The sequence below is a fragment of the Antechinus flavipes genome, chromosome 6 (genome assembly GCF_016432865.1).
Source record: "Antechinus flavipes isolate AdamAnt ecotype Samford, QLD, Australia chromosome 6, AdamAnt_v2, whole genome shotgun sequence".
In the NCBI taxonomy this organism is placed as follows: Eukaryota; Metazoa; Chordata; class Mammalia; order Dasyuromorphia; family Dasyuridae; genus Antechinus; species Antechinus flavipes.
Genome location: NC_067403.1, coordinates 183,895,500 through 183,913,690, shown reverse-complemented (window position 1 = coordinate 183,913,690; position 18,191 = coordinate 183,895,500). Strand labels below are relative to the sequence as shown.

Here is an 18,191-nt window from a genome sequence, read left to right as displayed (position 1 = left end):
CAGCCTTAGTTGTAGTTGAAAGTAATAATCACCCAAAATGCAGTCAGGCGGTTAAAAGTTCAGATCTTTTATTGTGTCCTTCAATATAGCCCAGTTAGCTTAGAGGCCTATCTCTCTGCTTGGTTCCAAGAGCTCCTCTGAATGTCTCCAAATGTAAAGGTTTGTCCTTCAGCCTCTTGGTTCCAAGAGCTCTTGCAGCTTTGTCCTTTGCTTCTGCATCTGCCTCCAGCCAGCACCAAGGTAAAAGTTGTAATGAATCTTTCTTGACTCTGAGAGAGGGCTTCTGGCTCTCCCAGAGTGCTCTGTGTCTGGCCTAGAATGCTCCTCTCCAAACTAATTCAGCTGAACTCCTTTAACTGGGCCTCTGCTTTCTTCTTATATGGAAGAGGGATTATGGGTTTCTCCCAGCATGCTCTCTGGCCCTGAGAGCTTCAAGGGAGGTGTGAATTCAGATATCTCATACTAAACCCTGAAATCTCCCAAACGTGTGAACTCCAGTGAGTAAAGGTGTGAACACAAGCATTCTATCAATTCTACTTAGTACCTTGTTTCAGGTTCTGGCCCAAAACATCTCTTTGTAAGATCAGATCAATGATACTGAACCATGCTAAATTAGATAATTATTGTCTCTATCAACTCTAATGACTTAACAGTTTGTAAAGATCCCAACAGTGAAGCTTATGGACCTCTCCTCAAAGTAATGTAGGTCACTGTTCGTAGTTGGGTCACCAGAGAAATCTAGGTGTAATATAGCATATGTACTATACAGAAATATTCTTCTTAGACATTTGTCTACTTTGTAGGCACTACAATTAGAACTATTTACAGGTTTTCCAGGAGGAAATGTAGAAGGGATTTGCCCTACCGTTCACCCCTGCTTCACATGGAATGTGTCAAGTAGGGCTGCCTGGTCTCAACCTCCCTCACCCCAGCTCCCAGGCAAGTGCCTGATCCCGCTCATGCTTTAGTGGGCACACCTTTTATCATTCTGAGCTACATAATTCATTTTCCTTCACAAAAAGCCCATGGGCCACATGGTAGTCCAAATTATGATCCTCATTATACAACTGATTTAGATTTAGATTAGGCCACAGCTTTAGAACCAGGCTGCTTCATTTTTCAGAATCTAAGGCCCTGGGAACATCAGTTATTTGCTCTGGGTAACAGACAGGCACTTAATGTCCATTGACCGATACCCATTCTTTTCCCTAAGACCTCACAAAGCGCTGACATTTGTGGCTTCATAGGATCCTGTATCAGCTGCAGGAGGGCAAGGTTCTTTCTCACAGCCATCATGACTGAGACCATCACAGTCTCTTTGAAAACTGAGCTTCTAAGGATCTGTTTAACTCCACAAGGGTAGTGTGAATCAAGCCACCCCACCTCCCCCAACCTCACTACAATAAGCTTGTGGCAGCACATGTGGCAACCAATGCCAACAAGGCCAGGCCAGGCTAATCTTGTTGGAGACCCTCCCACTGCAAAGGGACAATGGGAATAAACTGGAGCCAGGAACTTTCCCTTGGGGCCAAGCTTAGTTTATTGAAGTTGAAGAAAGGGAAAAAGAGCAAAGATATGTCTTACAGAACACAACACGAACATAACAAGCACGAGCAGCTGTGGGCACCAACAGCAAAGACACAGATTTAGAAGGGAATAAAGGTTCTGAAACACCCTTGACACCAGGTCAATCAAAGCGGCAGCAGGTCAGCTGTGCCTCGAGGCACTTCCTCCCTACCCCCCCCCACTCCCTTCTGGGCAGACCAGTCTTCCCTGACACCCCCTCTCTCCCTCCCTTGCCAGTGACCGCCCGACCCTCCCTCCCTTCACTACTTCAGATAATCACCTTCATTGTCTACACTCATGCTATGTACAAGCTGTCTCCTGTTCGAATGAAAGTAAATCCTGTGAGGGCACCCAGTGCAGTGCCCGGCACAGAATGTGCAAAATTGATCTAGTGATTGATCGGAGCCCTCAGGTTTCCTTAATAGCACCATGGACAGTGGTGGTGCATTAGCAGGCTGGGCTTCTGAGGGCTGAGGTGCAATAGGTCCCTAGCCATCCCCTAATCTAGTACATGCCTACAACAAGCCAAGAATTCCCCTCTGTCTGAAGACCTCCAAGGAAAGGCTTCCCAACCATACTCCTGAAGCACCCCAACATGGACCCCAAACTAGTCCCGATTCCTCCCTGAAAAATAGCTGCCTGATACCAGAAAGTCACCAGTGCTTGGGAAAAAAAAAAAAAACTAACAAAACCACACATCCCCTGCTACTCAGAAAGGATAAGGGGCCAGGCCTAAACAAGCTCACCTGATCAAAAGAAAAAGGGCTCTTCCCAATTTCAATTCTGCCGAGGCAGCCAAGATGAGTCTACTTACACTACCCAACAACCTGCTTCCAATCCACATCTCAAAGTCAAGCTGCTGACAGCGTACAAGTAGGTGCTTTCCAGCTGTCTGATGCAGCTGTAATATTTGCCTTGTCTCCAAGGACAACTAGCCCAAGGAGATTGGTCCAGAGGCAACAAAAAGCATAGGGACTGTGAGAGGCTGTGAGATCACAACCAGCTCTTTCAGAATCTTCCATTTCCAGCCTGGGACCTGAGAAACTAAGTCTTACAATATAATGGGCTACAAACGGCTAAGGGAAGCAGGAATGGGGTGTAAAAATATCAAAAAGGGACTCCAGAAAAGAAAAAAAAAGTGGAATCCAAATTCATTTCTCAGTGGCTCAAATAGGGCACACCACACTTCCCCCAGGTTGGGAGGAATTCCTCCTTCCTCCTTCACGCTGGCAGCATGAGCTGCCCTTAAAAAGTCCTCTCCTTTAGCATCTAAAAGTCACCTCTCAAAGTTTGCTGCCTATATCCCCTGTCCCAATCTCCCCATTCTGACTCCATTACCACCATGGCTAGAAGTTTCACTTTATACCAACAGCCTGATCCAATTAGTTAGCCCAAGCTTGGGCAATGCTTGAAAACCCTGCCCCAATTACCAAACTCTATACGGCAAAGGAGTAAAACTGCATATATGGGAGATGGGGTCTTGAGGTCAATTTCCCATAACTATTTATAGTAATCCCTTTAAATGGAAACCAAGCTGGAGAAAAACTTCTCCCAGTTGGCATTTGCCAGGGGCTTTGGTGGTCCTGTCTGCTGTGGGATAGTGACAGGAAGAGGGGCAAGTGGAGGGCAGACATTCCAGCGGCCCGAGCAGCATGCATTCTTCCAGAAGCTGCCAAAAGCACTTGGCTGAGGCGGCCCAGGGTCAACAAACCTGCCTACAGACAAGCCCGTGAGCTCAGCCCACCAACTCTTAGCTATATTACAGAACTGATGACGAAGAGTGTTACAAGCAATCATCCACCTCTAAACTTGAATAATTTTTCTTCCCACAGTTCTTAGTACATAGCTTTTTAAAGAGAAAATGACCCCAAAATAAGAAATTTGCGTCTGAAGGTTTTATTCATCCGCCTTATCTTCTTAACGTCTTTTGGTGGCGGCAAACCCTAGAACAAGAACAACAAAAACTCCATTAGGCTTATCCCAACCCACATTGAGCAGCAGCTCAGTGAACCCTATGGCACTAGTCTTTTTATAGAGTCTGGGATGGCACCAGTCTTTTATAAAGGACTGAACACTGAGGGCCAACTCCAGACGGCGTAGATGTAACAGGTATACCACAACTTCAATTAAGTTATTTTTTTCCTAAGGTCAGCGTTTTCAGGCTTTCATCAAACACTTCATATAAGATAGAACTTAAAATTTTCCATTCCTCATTAACTTGATTGGTCAGAAGTCAACCTGTGGAGCAGGAAATAACATTTAACTGCCCTTCATCATCCCTGAGTCTGAGATCTCACTCTGGTCATTCTTACTTGTGTGCCCCTGCACAGGAGAATGCCCACCTTCTTCAAAGAGAGGGAACTGCCTCATCAGGCACCATTCCCTAGATCTGCATGGAAATGACCATGCCAGATTCAGTCACTTTAAAATAAAAAAAGCAGAGACAGGAAAAAGCTACCTGTTTTATCAGTTGCAGTGACCTGTACTCTAAGGATCACCAGCGGGGAGCCCAGGCTGAAAAAGAAATGACCATCAAGGCTCATAACTCACCTGACGTGGTCCTAGTCCCCGTGTCGGAGCCCGAGGAAGACCCAGAGCTCCGGGAATTAACGGGCGCGGACGGGGGCACCGGATTGTTCCAGGTGTTGAAGTACGGGGGAGGATACGCAGGATGAGTCCAGTTGTTCGACAGGGGCGTGGCTCTAGAAAACAAGAAGGAACAACAGGGGAGGTTCAGCTCTGAAGGGTTTGCCTTGAGTTGGCAGAGCAGACCCAATTTCAGAAACATCATGTTTTATATTTCAAGTTAATGTGATCATTTGGCACAAAGGGGCGGGGATCCAATGTTTACTGAAGAGCAAGCTCAGAAATAAAATCTATCTAAACAGTGTCAGGCCCCTTCATTCTATTTTATCCTGAGACCCTCAATCTCCAGGAGCTCCTCTAAATGGACTTCACCATTCTTTTTTCTAGCTTTCTAAAGGCTCCATCTCATAGCATAAATCTGCTTCAGTGCTCTGGATGTTCTTGTCCTTTTAACGATATTGGCAAATAGCTAGTTATTTAAGTCACTTGGTATATCCTTGTTGTGTCTGGAGACCAGGTCTCCCTGCCTCACCCAGGTTGAAAGTGCAGCAACCATTCCCAGATCCAACCTCACTGCCCATCAGCACAGTACCTCTGATCTGTTCCTTATCAAACATGGCCAGTCTGGAACCCCCTGGGCTCCTGGGGGCTTGCCATACTAGTGCCCAACTTGGTGCAGAAAGCTGATGGCTTAATCCACTGCAGCCAGAACTTCTGAGCTCAAGCAATCCACCAATTTCTGCCTTCCTAAGAGTAGGAACTACAGGAGCTTAAGAGCTTAAGGAGCCTTTTATAATACAGCTATACAGGTGTATTAAGTATGACTTGATAGGGTCTGACTCCCACAAATCTGATATTTGTTGTAGTTGTTTTTGAGTATGGATTCTTTCTGTATTCCACAATTCGTGGAATTTATTATCATAATGTCAAAATGCTGACGGTTTTTATGAATTTTATTAACGCCTACTATGTGCCAAGAGCTGTGTCAATTACTGCTAATTACTAATTTCTCTGACACATTCTAACTATTGCATCTTAAGCAAATAAGAACAATGTTATTAACACCTCTTTGCCTATCTTTAATGCTTTTGTTTCTTATTTTTGTCTTATTACTATTGTCAGCATTTCTAAAGCACATCAAGTAACAGCAGGAAAAGGAGTCTTACTCCTATATTTATAGAGAAAGTCTGACCTCAAAATCCTCAGCTCTTCCTCCTACTTTCATGAAACCAGCTGAATAAAGCGTAATTCGGTCAAAACTGAAAAAGATTTCCAGATACAGAGCTCAAAAAGGAGAGAAGGAAGGTAACAGTGAATAAAGTATACCTGTTGTTTCCGAACAAGTAGCCTAAAAGGCCACCAGTCCCCAATCCAGTCCAGAATCCAGGGCCAGATTGGCCAAACGCTTGGGGACCCGTGAAAGAGTTGCCAAAGCCCCATCCGGGGGTACCCGATGCTAATGCAAACAGCAGAGACAAGTGTTAGCTCAGAATCCCCCTTCCTAGTGGAGGCCACCCCAGGACAAACCAAGCCCCATAGCCCAGGAGGAGATTGCCTTCACACTGCCTCTAACCAATCAGCTCTTAGAAAGCTTCCCCCCAAGCCAAGATTTTCTATGAAGACTCCTAGGACAAGACTCAAAGCCAGTTGATTTCCAATCTACTCTTCTTTTCTCTATAATACACAGTTCATAAAAAGGAAGTTTTCTCCCAAAGGGAGACTTTTAAAGTAAAACAAAATGTGTCTTGATTTTCCTTGTGGCCCCTCATCCCCATTTCTCTACCCCTTTTTACCAGGTTCCCAAGTCAGTGATCCCTCTCCCTATGGAGGTCTTCCTGACCATCAGATTCTCTGACTCAGCTCCCTTAACTGAGCTGAACCTCAGTTTCTTGATCAGTAAAATGAAGGGACTGGACAGGACCATCTACAAGGTTGCTCCACCTGAGATTTCACAGGATCAAGAGATTATTGCTGGAAGGAACTCTGAAGATCACCTACTTTACAAATGAAAAAAATGATCACCATTCTGGTGTGACAACATTTGTTGTTCAGTTATTTCCCATGTGGAGTTTTCTTGGCAAAGATACTGCAGTGGTTTGCCGTTTCCTTCTCCAGTTCATTTTATAGATGAGGAAACTGAGGCAGACAGGGTCAAGTGATTTGTTCAGGGGGTAACACAGCTAGGAAGAGTCTGGGGTGAAATTTGAGTCTTTCTGACTGCAGATCCAGCGCAATACCAATCCACCACCAGTGTGACAACACAGCCAAGCCATATGAACACCCTAAGCCATGGCCAATGCTTCAGTCCCCCTCCAGTCTTGTTTTTTACTCTGGGGATCATAGAGTCTTCAAACTGCCCTGAAACCACCCCAACCCAGCGAGCTCTGGGGGGATGGTGACATTCAGTCCTTTCCAGGGATACAGCAACAGTCACCACGCTCACAAGAGACACTGGAAGCCATCCCTTGGGGGAAAGTAGCCATAGCAACATACCTGTGAAATAGGACTTGAAGCCTGGGGGAGGAGGAGGCGGGGGTGGGGACGCCTGGAAGAACCTCTGGTGGTCCTGGGGATGCTCAGTGTAGGGCGGGGGGAGATCCTCATTCTGGGCTTTCAGAAAGAGCTTATAAACGCCCAATGCCAGCACCAGCAGGATGACGACGGCCAACAGGCCTCTGGTACTGGAGGGTACGGGGGAATCCATCTTCTCAACGTACCCGGGGAAGTAATTGGAGCCGTAGGTATTCCCATGGCTGTTGGTGTTGCTGCTGCCAGCATCTTTGTATTTCTTTCGGCCTTGCTCGGTCAACTCCAAGTTGAATTCCAAGCCACAGGAGCCACGGAGCACGTAGGGGTCATCAGGGTAATCATAACCTTCGCAGCTCACAGCGGTCTTGCCAAATCGGTAGGACGTGTCAAGCTCTGCTTTACACTCCCACTGCAGAGGGGCCAAGAAAAGACAGTCACTCTCCTCTTGTTATCAGGAAAGGTCCTCCCATTTCCTGGGAAGGGTACAAGCAAAAAGCTGCAGGCAAACCTCTGGGCTCTGATTCTGTCTCCCTATATAAAGTGAGAACCTGGACTAGAGGGTCTCTCCAGTCTCCACAGCTAGGATCTAATAATCCTGACATTTCCTCAAGTGAGCATAAGCAAAAGCTTCCTGATTCTATGATGTATTAAATCTATTCTGCCTTTTTCTTGGGAGGAGATGGGAGGAGAACTAGACCATGAGATTCCAGTGAAGAAACTCCCTTTTCTAAAGCAGATCAGCAGCTGCTTTCCCTCTGTATTTCCCAGGACCCTGGGGGAAGGGGAGAGAAACCCCACCAGTACATATGGAAGTCAGAGCTTGAACCCAAAGAAGACTCTGAGCAGCTGAACATGCTGCTTCTCCTGACAGCAAATAAGTCCAAACCCTCTGAAGCTGAATGGTCACAGTACATCAAGAGGAGTGAAGGAAAGGCAATAGAGGTAGCACATTCTGAGTGATCCCCTGCATGACCCTGGCAACCCATTTCCCTTCCTGCAACTTGAGTTTCTGCTTCTGTGAGACAGAAGGTATTCTGTCCTAGACCCATGACTGACCAAGCAACAGCTAGCCCTGATGGTAAGCAAGCTCCCCCTGGGAGTTTCCCCATAGCACCCCAGCCCACCTACCCCACCTCCCGGCCCTCCCGCTGCCGGTACCTGAACGTCAAAACCGTCCCAGCCTTTGTTGCGGCACTGCACGATTTCAGGGATGTGGGCCGGACATCCGGCAGAGCCACCCAGGCACTGCAGCTGAGGGATGGGCGCAGTCCTGCGGGCAGTGGTGAAGCGGTCTCGGTGGAGGGTCAAGGCCTGGATGTCCCGTAGAAGAATTTTCTCTATAGAGCAAAAGAGAGAACATCAGCATGATACAGACAGAGGACAAAGGATCCCCAGCCTGGCTACTGCACAGTGGGGCTTCTCAGTCTCTCTCGGCCACCTCCACAGTCAGTACAGTTCCCTTGGCCCAGGGTCTGTTGCCAGATTGACATGAAGCTCAGGGACAGAATCTGACCAGGTCAGAAAAGGCAGAGGAGTTCCAGTAAAGATACAGGACAGGCAAAGTCTAAACCCCAGCCTTGATAGGGGAAAAGCAAGGGGCCAGAGCAGCTGATCTCTAGGATCTGTTCCAGCTAGAAATTCAGAGATCCGGGTACTTAGGTTAGATTACAAGGAAGGGCTTAGAGATGCCACCACCTAGCATAGGGACTCATCTGACGACTTCACACATAACAGAACACATAGGAGAGAATTTTTTTACATGAAAAAAAATGTGTCTTTTAAAAAAAGTGTAATCCTGAAAAGAAATGTCAACTAAGAGATAACCATCAACTGGAAAATAAAAGATCAATAATGGTATATGAATGCTGTGAGAAATGACAAAAACCTATGTGGACTGATGCAGAGGGAAGGGAGCAGAACCACAAGAACCATTTATACAATTAGAGCAACATTGCAAAAATGAACAACTGTGAAAGAATTAGGAATTCTAATCAATGCAATGATCATCTGCTATTCCAGAGAACTGATGAGATAGCATGCTACTCACCTCCTGACAAACAGTGGATGGACTCAACATGCATAAACAGATGCTTTCTGAACATAGCCAGAATAGGCATTTGTTTTGCTTAACTATATTTATGACAAAAACTATATGTAACAATATTTATTACAAAAGTTTTATAGAGATAATTTTGTGGTTTCAAAAGGTAGAAAGGAAAGAAAATAAATGCTCATGGATTTTAAAAAATTAGCTAAAAAATGAAAGAAAAAGAATGACTGCTGAGGTAGAAATTATGGGAGCCCTGTGAGGAAGCAACCATTCCACCCTAGAATTCCATTCCTAGAAAAAAAGGAAATTTTATCATAATTTGAAATGATCCCAAAATCTGAGCAAAGCAGATTTCAAAGGGTTCAAAGAAAAGATAGCTGGCATCTCATAGACTAAGATGCTTCAGAAGGAGCCAATCCAGAAAAGATGAAGATGCTCAAACATAAAATTCTAAAGACACAAAAGGAAACAATTTTAATGAAGAAGAAAAAATGAAATCAATCTAGAGATCTATGTGGATGCACAGGGAAGTCACCAACTCAAAGATTTTAAAAAGAAATGCACAGCAGATGGAAGCAAGGCCAGTGACAGGAAATGAATATGAAAGCCTGGTACTTTCCTATAAAAACAGTGTCAGGACAATTAATGGCTTTGACAAAGAAACAGGTTACAAAAGATACCCTCAAAAAGCAACAGCATTTTTATAGGATAATAATAAAATGGAAAATTCCATTCCAAATAACTACAAATTGCATAAAGTAACTGGGGATATATCTAACAAAGCACGTGAGACTTGTACAAATTGCTCCTTCACAGAAATAAAGAACAACTTAAACAGTTGGAGGACTACTAGGTACACATGGAGCTGAGTCCATATCAAAACTGTCAATGGTAATTTATACTTTTAATACATTTCAATCAAATTATCAAAGGAATATTTTATAAAATGATAAAATTCATGTGGAAAAAAATAAGAGATGCAGAATATCACATGAAAGGAGAAAAAGAGATAGGGATGAGGTGGGGAGGTATATAAAACTTCAGTCATCAAAACTATCTGGTGTTGGTTAGAAAAGAGAGGCAGCTCAGTTAGAATAGACTAGACTGGAAAGAACCAGGAATAACAGAATTCAAAAAAACCTGGAAAACATCAACTATTTGGGAAACAACTCCTAAGTTACATTAAGAAATATATTCTTAATAAAAAACTATGTATAAAATTCTTGCAATAAAAATTTGGTTTACATAAATAATTCTATTTCAAAAGAAGAAATCCAAAACTATCAACAGCCATGTGAAAATGCTTCAAATTGCTAATAAAGGAGAGAACTACAAATTTAAACAATTCTGGGGTTCCACCTCATACCCATCAGATTGGCAAAAACAAAACAAACAAACAAACAAACAAACAAAAAAAAAAAAAAAACAGAAAATAACACTGCTGGAAGAGCTGTGGGGAAACGGGCATGATGATATGTTTGTTGTTGCTGGAACTGTAATGTAGTTCAACACCTCTGGAAATTATGTTTCCCTTAATCCAATTCCTAGGCATATTTATACATCCCAAAGAAAGAGGTATATACAAAGATATTTAAAGCACTTTTTTGTTATAGCAAAGAACTAGCAACAAAGTAAATTCCTACTAACTGGAAGGACCAAATTATGGCATATAAATATAATGAAATTATTACTGTACCCTATGAAATGATAGAAGGGATAAATTCAAAGTAATCTGGGAAGAAGACTTACATGAACTGATGCAGGGTGAAGAAAGCAGATCCAGAACAATTCACATAATGACTACAATAATGCAAAGGAAGACAAATTCCAGAGGAGCAGAGCATGCCCCCCACCCCTTATATGGTGGTGGAATAGAGATGCACATTGGTACTTACCTTTTCAGACATGGCCAAGTAGAGAGCAGAAGGAAAGGTTAGGAGAGGACACAAACAAGTACTGCCACTATGTTGTTAAATTTAATACACAGTTTTAAAAAGCAAGCTGTATATAGCAAAGATTCACGCTTTGTGTGGACAAAATCATCTTTTTTTCTTTTTCAAACACAATGCTCTTTTTTCTGCTCTTTGTAAATAAAAATGTTTGTGTTTATTGGAGTTTGTTTTGTATATTCATGTGCCCAAGCTGTCTCCTTTAGAATGTAATCTCCTTGAGGGCAGGATCTCTTCCATTCTTCACTTTTGTATCCCCAGCCACTAGCACAACACCTGGCTGGCTCTTAAGAAGCACTTGCTGACTGAGTTCATTGGAACACTTATTAGCTTTGAGACCCTGAACAGGTCACTGGACCTTCCTGATTTCCTCATCTGTAAAATGAGGTGGTTGGCCTCCTTTCCAGCTCTAAATTTATGGCCTTTCTAAGTCACTCCCCTGAGTCTCAGGAGAGCACTTTATATACTTTGAAGCCCAACAAAAATAATAGTGCTTGTTATGTGAGCACTTAAAATAAGGATATAAAGTTATCCAAACGTCCCATCAATGGGCTGCTGCTAAAAAAGAAAATATTCATATGATAATAATAAGTATACAAAGCTTTAAGATAGGCAAAGCATTTTAAATACCTCATGTGATCCCAATAACAACCCTCAGAAGCGGGGACTATTGTAATCTCCATTTTACAAATGAGGAAACAATTTGGAGTGTTAATTATGTAGGGTCACATGGTTAAATATGTCCAAGGTCAGCTTAGAATTCAGGCCTCCCTGACACCAGGAAATGGCTCTATCTACTGTGCTGCACAGTTGACTTGTATATGAAGTATCTTCCAGGAATGATAAAGTGATTGATTTGAAATAAGAAGGTTATTTGATACACTAAAAAGATGATATCTGAGAATTATTTTTGGATACCTGGATCCCTGACTTAAAATATGAAGTTGCTGGATTCCTGGTCAGAGATGGAATCTGATATCTAACAACAAAAAATGTATTTGCCAGGCATTTTAAAAATCTACTCATAAGGACTTTAAACCAAAAAGAATGGAGGAAGAAGAGTATCCCTCTGTAAGCTAGATATTATGGAAAGTAACCACAAAAAAAAAAAAAAAGAAAAATAACCCAAGACACTCAGAAATTCACGAGACAAAACACAAGAAAGAAGTACTACTAAAAATAAAACAAACGAAAATCCGTGACCTAGAGAGCACACATACAAATATAGATCTAGGGGTTCTCAAACTACGACCGCGGGCCAGATGCGGTAGCTGAGGACGATTATCCCCCTCACTCAGGGCTATGAAGTTTCTTTATTTAAAGGCCCACAAACAAAGTTTTTGTTTTTACTATAGTCTGGCCCTCCAACAGTCTGAGGGACAATGGACTGGCCCCTTATTTAAAAAGTTTGAGGACCCATAATCTAGAGTTTAGGCAACAAACAAGAATCCTCACTCAAGAGGAAATATTTGATCTCAAAGAAGGTATCACTGAGGCTCGGTGGGATGAAACCTATAACTGTACCATGGCTCTGGATAGGCACACCTTATTTGACATAACAAAGTAAATATAAGCAGGGCTTAGATGAGAAGATATTCAGAAACCACAAAGGAAAGGAAGCATGGTAAAGATTATTTGGACAAAGGTCAAAGGAGAGAGAAACAACACTGAATTTGTCACTAGAATATGCCAGAAACTACCTGGCCAGAAGGAAGAAATAGATGAAGAGGAACAGATTCCAAACCTGACACAGAAGTATCATACATGAGTGATGAAAAACTTCAATATCCTGACATGTGCTGAACTTAAAAGAAGCTGAGCCACAATTAACTTCTTGATCTGCCTTAATGATTATTTCATCCTTCAAAAGGGCCAAAAAAGGGAAATTATATTCTGAATCTCATTCTCACTCACAAGGAGAAACAGGTTGCTGAGGCAGAAATGATGAAAAACCTGAAGAATAAGTGACCACACAGTCAGACAAGATCAAGAAAAAACATATTTTGAAGACTTCAGAGGGAACATAGGGAGGATGAGGAGGATCCCATAGCTTAGGAGATTCTCACAGATAAAATTTTAAAGACCCATGGAAACAATTCCAAATAGGAATAATAATAATTGGCATTTCTATAGTACTTTAAGGTCTGCAAAGCATTTATATCTCATTTGCTCCTCACAATATACCACCTCTATAGAGGTAGATGCTATGATAACCCTCATTTTACAACTGAGAACATTGAGACTAAGAGACATCAAATGATTTGTCCAGGGTCACAAAGCTCAAAGACCTAAATCTTAAATGTTAGAAATGGATTTGAATTCAGGTCATCTTGATTCCAAGTCCAGTGATCTACACTGTGCTACCTAAAACATATTTGTTTGAGAATGATATGCAAAGGGAATACAAAGGGAACTCCAAAGCCAACTTAAATAATAAAAAGAAACATAAAGAAGATAAAATCAAGGTCAAGGAACAGAGAATGACAACAAGAGTGTAATGCAGTCTCATAAAAAAATAGTGTCATTAGGCTTAGATATTGAGTTAGAATTCTAACTCTAATTCCACATTAAAGATGCTAAAGCACAGAATGTGCAGAAGTTAGGAAAGAAATTTAAGAGCAACAACAACAAAAAAAGAATTTTTGGTACACTGAGAGAAATGAGAGGATTAAAGAAGAGTTCATAGAATCTTTGTATGGTATGGGAAGATGACAAATGGCAAAAGAGAGAAAGTAATTCTTATTTTGTTTGTTTTTTTTCCCAAAAAAGGGAATGGCCTTGACTGCAAATGACAGAACAAAAATGACTAATAAAGAAGAGATATTGAACATAAGACACTCAAGATAAGTAAGGAGATGGTAAGAAACAGCTAGCTACACTGGATGAATTTAAGTCACTTAGTGTAAAAGAGCATCTAACATGATGGCTGAATCACCATCAGTGATAGTTCAAAGAACAAAGGAGAGACTGCAAAAGGGCAGATGTCATCTGGATTTTCCAAAAAGGGAAGATAATAGTCATTGAACTATAGGACCAGTGATCTCCCTGATGATACATTCTATAATTGTCCCAGAACTGAAACAGATGATTGGTGCATAACTAGAAAGAAGCGATAATTCCAAGAAGCCAGCCTAGTGTCATCATCAACCACAAGTCATGCCAGACTAACCTCACTTCCTTTTGAGGAAAGGATTACTAAACTAGGTGGATTGCAAGCTTTTGATATAATAACTCCTGCTATTCTTGGGGAGAAAATAGTAAGATATAAACTATTTATAATATAATCGAGTAGATTCCAAGCTTGTTAGATGGCAGGATTCAAGGAGTAATTGTTAATGGTTCAATATTAGGGTGGCATACCTAAGCAATCATGCAGGCCCATTTGTCAATAGAGTAATAGTAGCTTAGGAAGCTGTGTTTGGTCCATTACTGTGCAACATCTTTGATAAAAATTTGGATAAAGGTATGATGGTAAGAGTTCATCAAGTTTGCAAACGGCACAAAGTTGAAGAGATGGGTAAATCAGAATTCAGAAGTCCCTTGACTACCTAGAACTTTGGGCTAAGATTAATAAAAGTAAAGTTCAAGAGGCCTCAACGTAAAGCTGTGCACCTGGGTTCAAAAAGCCAATTTCACAAATATAAAACAAAGAGACATGGATAAAGAACAATGATTCTGAAAGAGGTGGGGGTGGATTTTAGGGGTCTATAAGCTCAATGAGTTAGTGATGTGATGTAGTAGCCAAAAAAGTTCATGGGAGCATGGGCAGAGCTGCCAGGAAGAAGGAAATAAATGACAGTCCAATTGGACTTTAGACCTCATCTAAAAGAAAATGTTCTCATTCTGACCATCACAAATTTAAAAGGGCATGAATAAGCTGGAGAGGACTCAAAAGAGGGCAACCATGAAGGCCTTCAAGTCCATGACATGAGGAATTGCTAAAGGAATTGGGGATGTCTACAGCCTGGAGAAGAAAAGACTGGTGAGGAAGAGATGAGCTTGGGGACAGAATCGGCAGCAGTAGGTAGAAAGAAATTGCATGGAAGCCAATTTAAGCCTGATCTCCAACTATCCCACTGAAAGTGGAATGGCATATCTGCCTGAAGTGTTGGGTTCCCCTAAATTAGAAAATCACTTGTCATAATGGGAATTCCTTTTGCATGTGGGTTTGGAGATAGCCACTCATATTCTGTGACCAGGTTCAAACCCTAATTCTACTGCTTGCAGAGAAGGTGCTAACCCACATTGGGAGAGGGGTATCCTCATCCAAAAGCTCCCTATGCCAGAGAAATCAAAGGTCCAGCCTAACCTTGGCCCTCTTCTCTCCTGCTCTATACCTTTCTCAGTGAGCTCATCAGATCCAATGTTCATCTCCTCCATGTACATGACATCCAGTCCCAGCCTCTCTCCTGAGAGACAGCCAATACATGACCAACTGCCTCATGGAACATATGTCACACAGACATCCCAACTCAATGTGTTCAAAAAAGAACTCCTCTCTCCCCCAAAACCACTCCTTGTTCTTAATTGTCAAGAGGATCACCATCTTCCCAGTTACCTCAGCTTACAACCTGGATGCCATCCTCAACTCCCACAGTCAACCAGCTGCTAAATCTTATCTTGGAGTTTCAAAATACCTCTTTTATCCATTTTCTCTTCACTAACCTATCAAAATCCTACCTCAAGATTTCATCATTTCCTAGCTAGACCATTACAATAGCCTCCTAATTGGTTTCCTTTCTTCGGAGTTTTTTCCCCCTCCAATTCATCCTCTACTCAGCTACCAACATGATTTTTCCAAAGCACAAGTCTGACCTTGCTAATTTACTGACTCATCTATATGCTTCTCACCAATCACAGCCATCTTTGGACTACCATAGGAAGTAGTCCAGGCTCAAAAAAGGGCTGGGCCATGAGTAAGGAAAGCACCAAGGATAGTGATCCAAAAGCCACACAACCCAGACAGACCACATCAAACTGTTACTCAGGAGAAATGCCTAATGGCCACTCAACTGAGCATGACCTAAAAATTACGCAAAAAACAGCAAGCTTCCACATTGTACATATAGACTTCCATGCTAAAAACCCCAGGACACCTCTGTAAAGAAATTATTATTGTAGATGTTTTTATCCCCATTTGACAAGTGAGGAAACTGAGGCACACAGAAATGAGATGACTAGTCAAGGGTTACTTATATAAAAGTATGAAAGATAAAGGGGACTTACTTATACCCCAGTAACTCTTTAAAGGGTAGTGTAATTCATTATGAAAAATAAATTAATCACCCTATCTTCAATTTAGATAACACTAGGTGGTTAAACACCCTGAGAATGGGGACTGTATTTGCTTTTTTTTCCATTGTAATACAAATAGTTAGTAGGGTCTGGCATCTAGTTAACACTTAATACATGACTGTTGCTTAACTGATTGAATTTCATTCTGGAAACAACTAGTAGCCACAGTCAGCATGCAAAAGATGGCTTAAAGAAAAGGATCCAGTGGATGAAGTACTGGGATTTAAATCAGCAGGATCTGTGTTCAAATCCAACCTTAGATCCTTACTAACAATGTGACCAGGATCAAATAAGTCACTTTACTTCTCTGCCTCAGATTCATCTGTAAAATGGAATAACATCTATTTCACAGGACTGCAATGAGGATTTTCTAAAATACCATAATGCTTGTAAAAACATGATAGTTGCCACTATCATTCAGTGTAGACCAGGAACAATAGAGCTAATCCACTAAACCTTTAAATTAAATTTAAATTTTACCACTAGGTAAGGGTATAGAGACAAAGCATCTTGGCTTCTCAGCTAAGTCACAACAGAACACGCTTCTTTCCTCAACTGTAAAATGAGGATAAAGGGACCTGGCTCATCCACCTCACAGGACCAGGTAAAGTGCCACTATAAAAAATAAAAAGCACGGTGAATAAAATCAGCCAGCCAGCAAGGGCCAATCAGTGCCCCACCTCTTCTCTTCCTCCCCTCCCTTGTCTTTTCCCTTCCCCACCCCCACCCCCATTTTGTCAGACAAAGGATTTCTGTCGATTTCATCAGCCAAAGACAGGTGAACAAAGGGGAACAAAGCCAGCACTAGAAGAAGCCCGGGGTGGCTCACAGGCCAATGGGGAAGCATAGAGGGAAGGGGGAAGCAGAAACATGGAGGATCTGAATAATACGCATTATGGCAACAGAGGACCAGACCCCACCCCCACTTTCACCCGCAGTGTGGGAGGGGGGAAGAGGAGCAGAGGGGCGGGGATTAGAAAGGAGGGGCAAAGGGATGGATGGATGGCTGCGGCCAGAGGGGAGGGGGGCCTCAAAAAGAAGGAATGGGGATGGTGGCAGGGGATGGAAAGAACAGGGGAGGAGGAATGACACTGGAGGGGAAAGAAGGAGAGGAGCATGAAGAGGCGAAGGAAGGGGGCCAGGAACAGATGGAGGGAGGAGATAATGTCAGGGAGGATGGAGAGAAAAGGGGAGAAGGATGGAAGTAGGGGAAGTCAGTCGAGAAGGATTACAGCTGAGAGAATGGAGTGAGAAGGGGAGAGAGATGGGGTGGGGGGCAGACTAAAGGAGAATGAGGAGGGTAGAGAAAGAGAGAGAAGGGAGTCAGACGGGAGAAGGTAAAAAGCACTGAGGATGGCGAGGAGGGGGGTGACGTCGAAAAAGCTGGGGAGGAAAGAAGGAGGGAGACAGTGGAGGGGGATGACAGCAGGGAGGATGGAGAGAGGGGAATCAGACAGTGAAGGGGGATAATGGATGGAGGCTGGAGAGAAGAGGGGAGAGGATAGAGAAGGGGGAGGGAGATGAACAGTAGAAGAGGAAGGAGATACGCATATTATAAGTACTACTACTTCCATCTGAAGATTGGGAGAGAAGGTGATGGAGAGCTGGAGAAGAGGGGGAATGAGGACAAGGAGACTTCGAGAAGAGGAGGATGACGGGGGCTCCTCCACGGAGAGCCAAGGAGGGCTGGAGGACTCCTCCAGAGGGGAGCGATGGAGGGGTTCCTTGGAGAAGGGGAGGGGGTTGGAGCAGGGGCCTCACCGGACTGGTCCCAGGCGAGGGCGGGGCTGGGCCGCGGCAGCAGCAACAGCACGAAGAGTGCGCAGAGCAGGGGCAGGCAGCGACGGCCCCCCCAGAGCGGGGCCAGGGCTGCGGGCGCCATGGAGCCGGCGCGCGGGGGTCGGGTGGCCAGTGGACTAGCGCAGAGACTCGGCGGGGGGCGATGGAAGGAGCTCAACGAAATCTGACGGTGCGAAGCTGCAGACGTTCTAGAATGGTGCAGCAGCCAGACTGCGGCGAGAGGCGGAGGAAGCTCGCGACTCTCGCCTCGGTCCCGTTTGCTGCGACACTGGGGCGGTGCCACGTCTCGGCCTCTGAATGGCTGCTTCTGCCTCACGCCCCGCCTACTCTCCGCCCTGGGCCCGCCCGCCGCCGCCTGCTTCCGAGAGGAACGAGACCCAGCCCGAGATCTCCGCCCCGACGCGGACCGACGGGCA

The 18,191-nt window shown here is 43.5% G+C and overlaps 1 protein-coding gene across 1 annotated transcript; it reads right to left on the bottom strand.

Annotated features, from left to right (window-relative positions):
• Window positions 1-1,522: 1,522 nt before the first annotated feature.
• Window positions 1,523-18,191, bottom strand: SARAF (store-operated calcium entry associated regulatory factor). The gene is made up of 6 exons (XM_051967552.1): window positions 17,737-18,191; window positions 7,840-8,018; window positions 6,646-7,090; window positions 5,479-5,608; window positions 4,117-4,268; window positions 1,523-3,509 (listed from the first exon to the last, which is right to left on the bottom strand). The coding sequence occupies exons 1-6, from the start codon at window positions 17,855-17,857 to the stop codon at window positions 3,484-3,486; spliced, it is 1,053 nt and encodes a 350-aa protein (XP_051823512.1). The 5' UTR covers window positions 17,858-18,191; the 3' UTR covers window positions 1,523-3,483.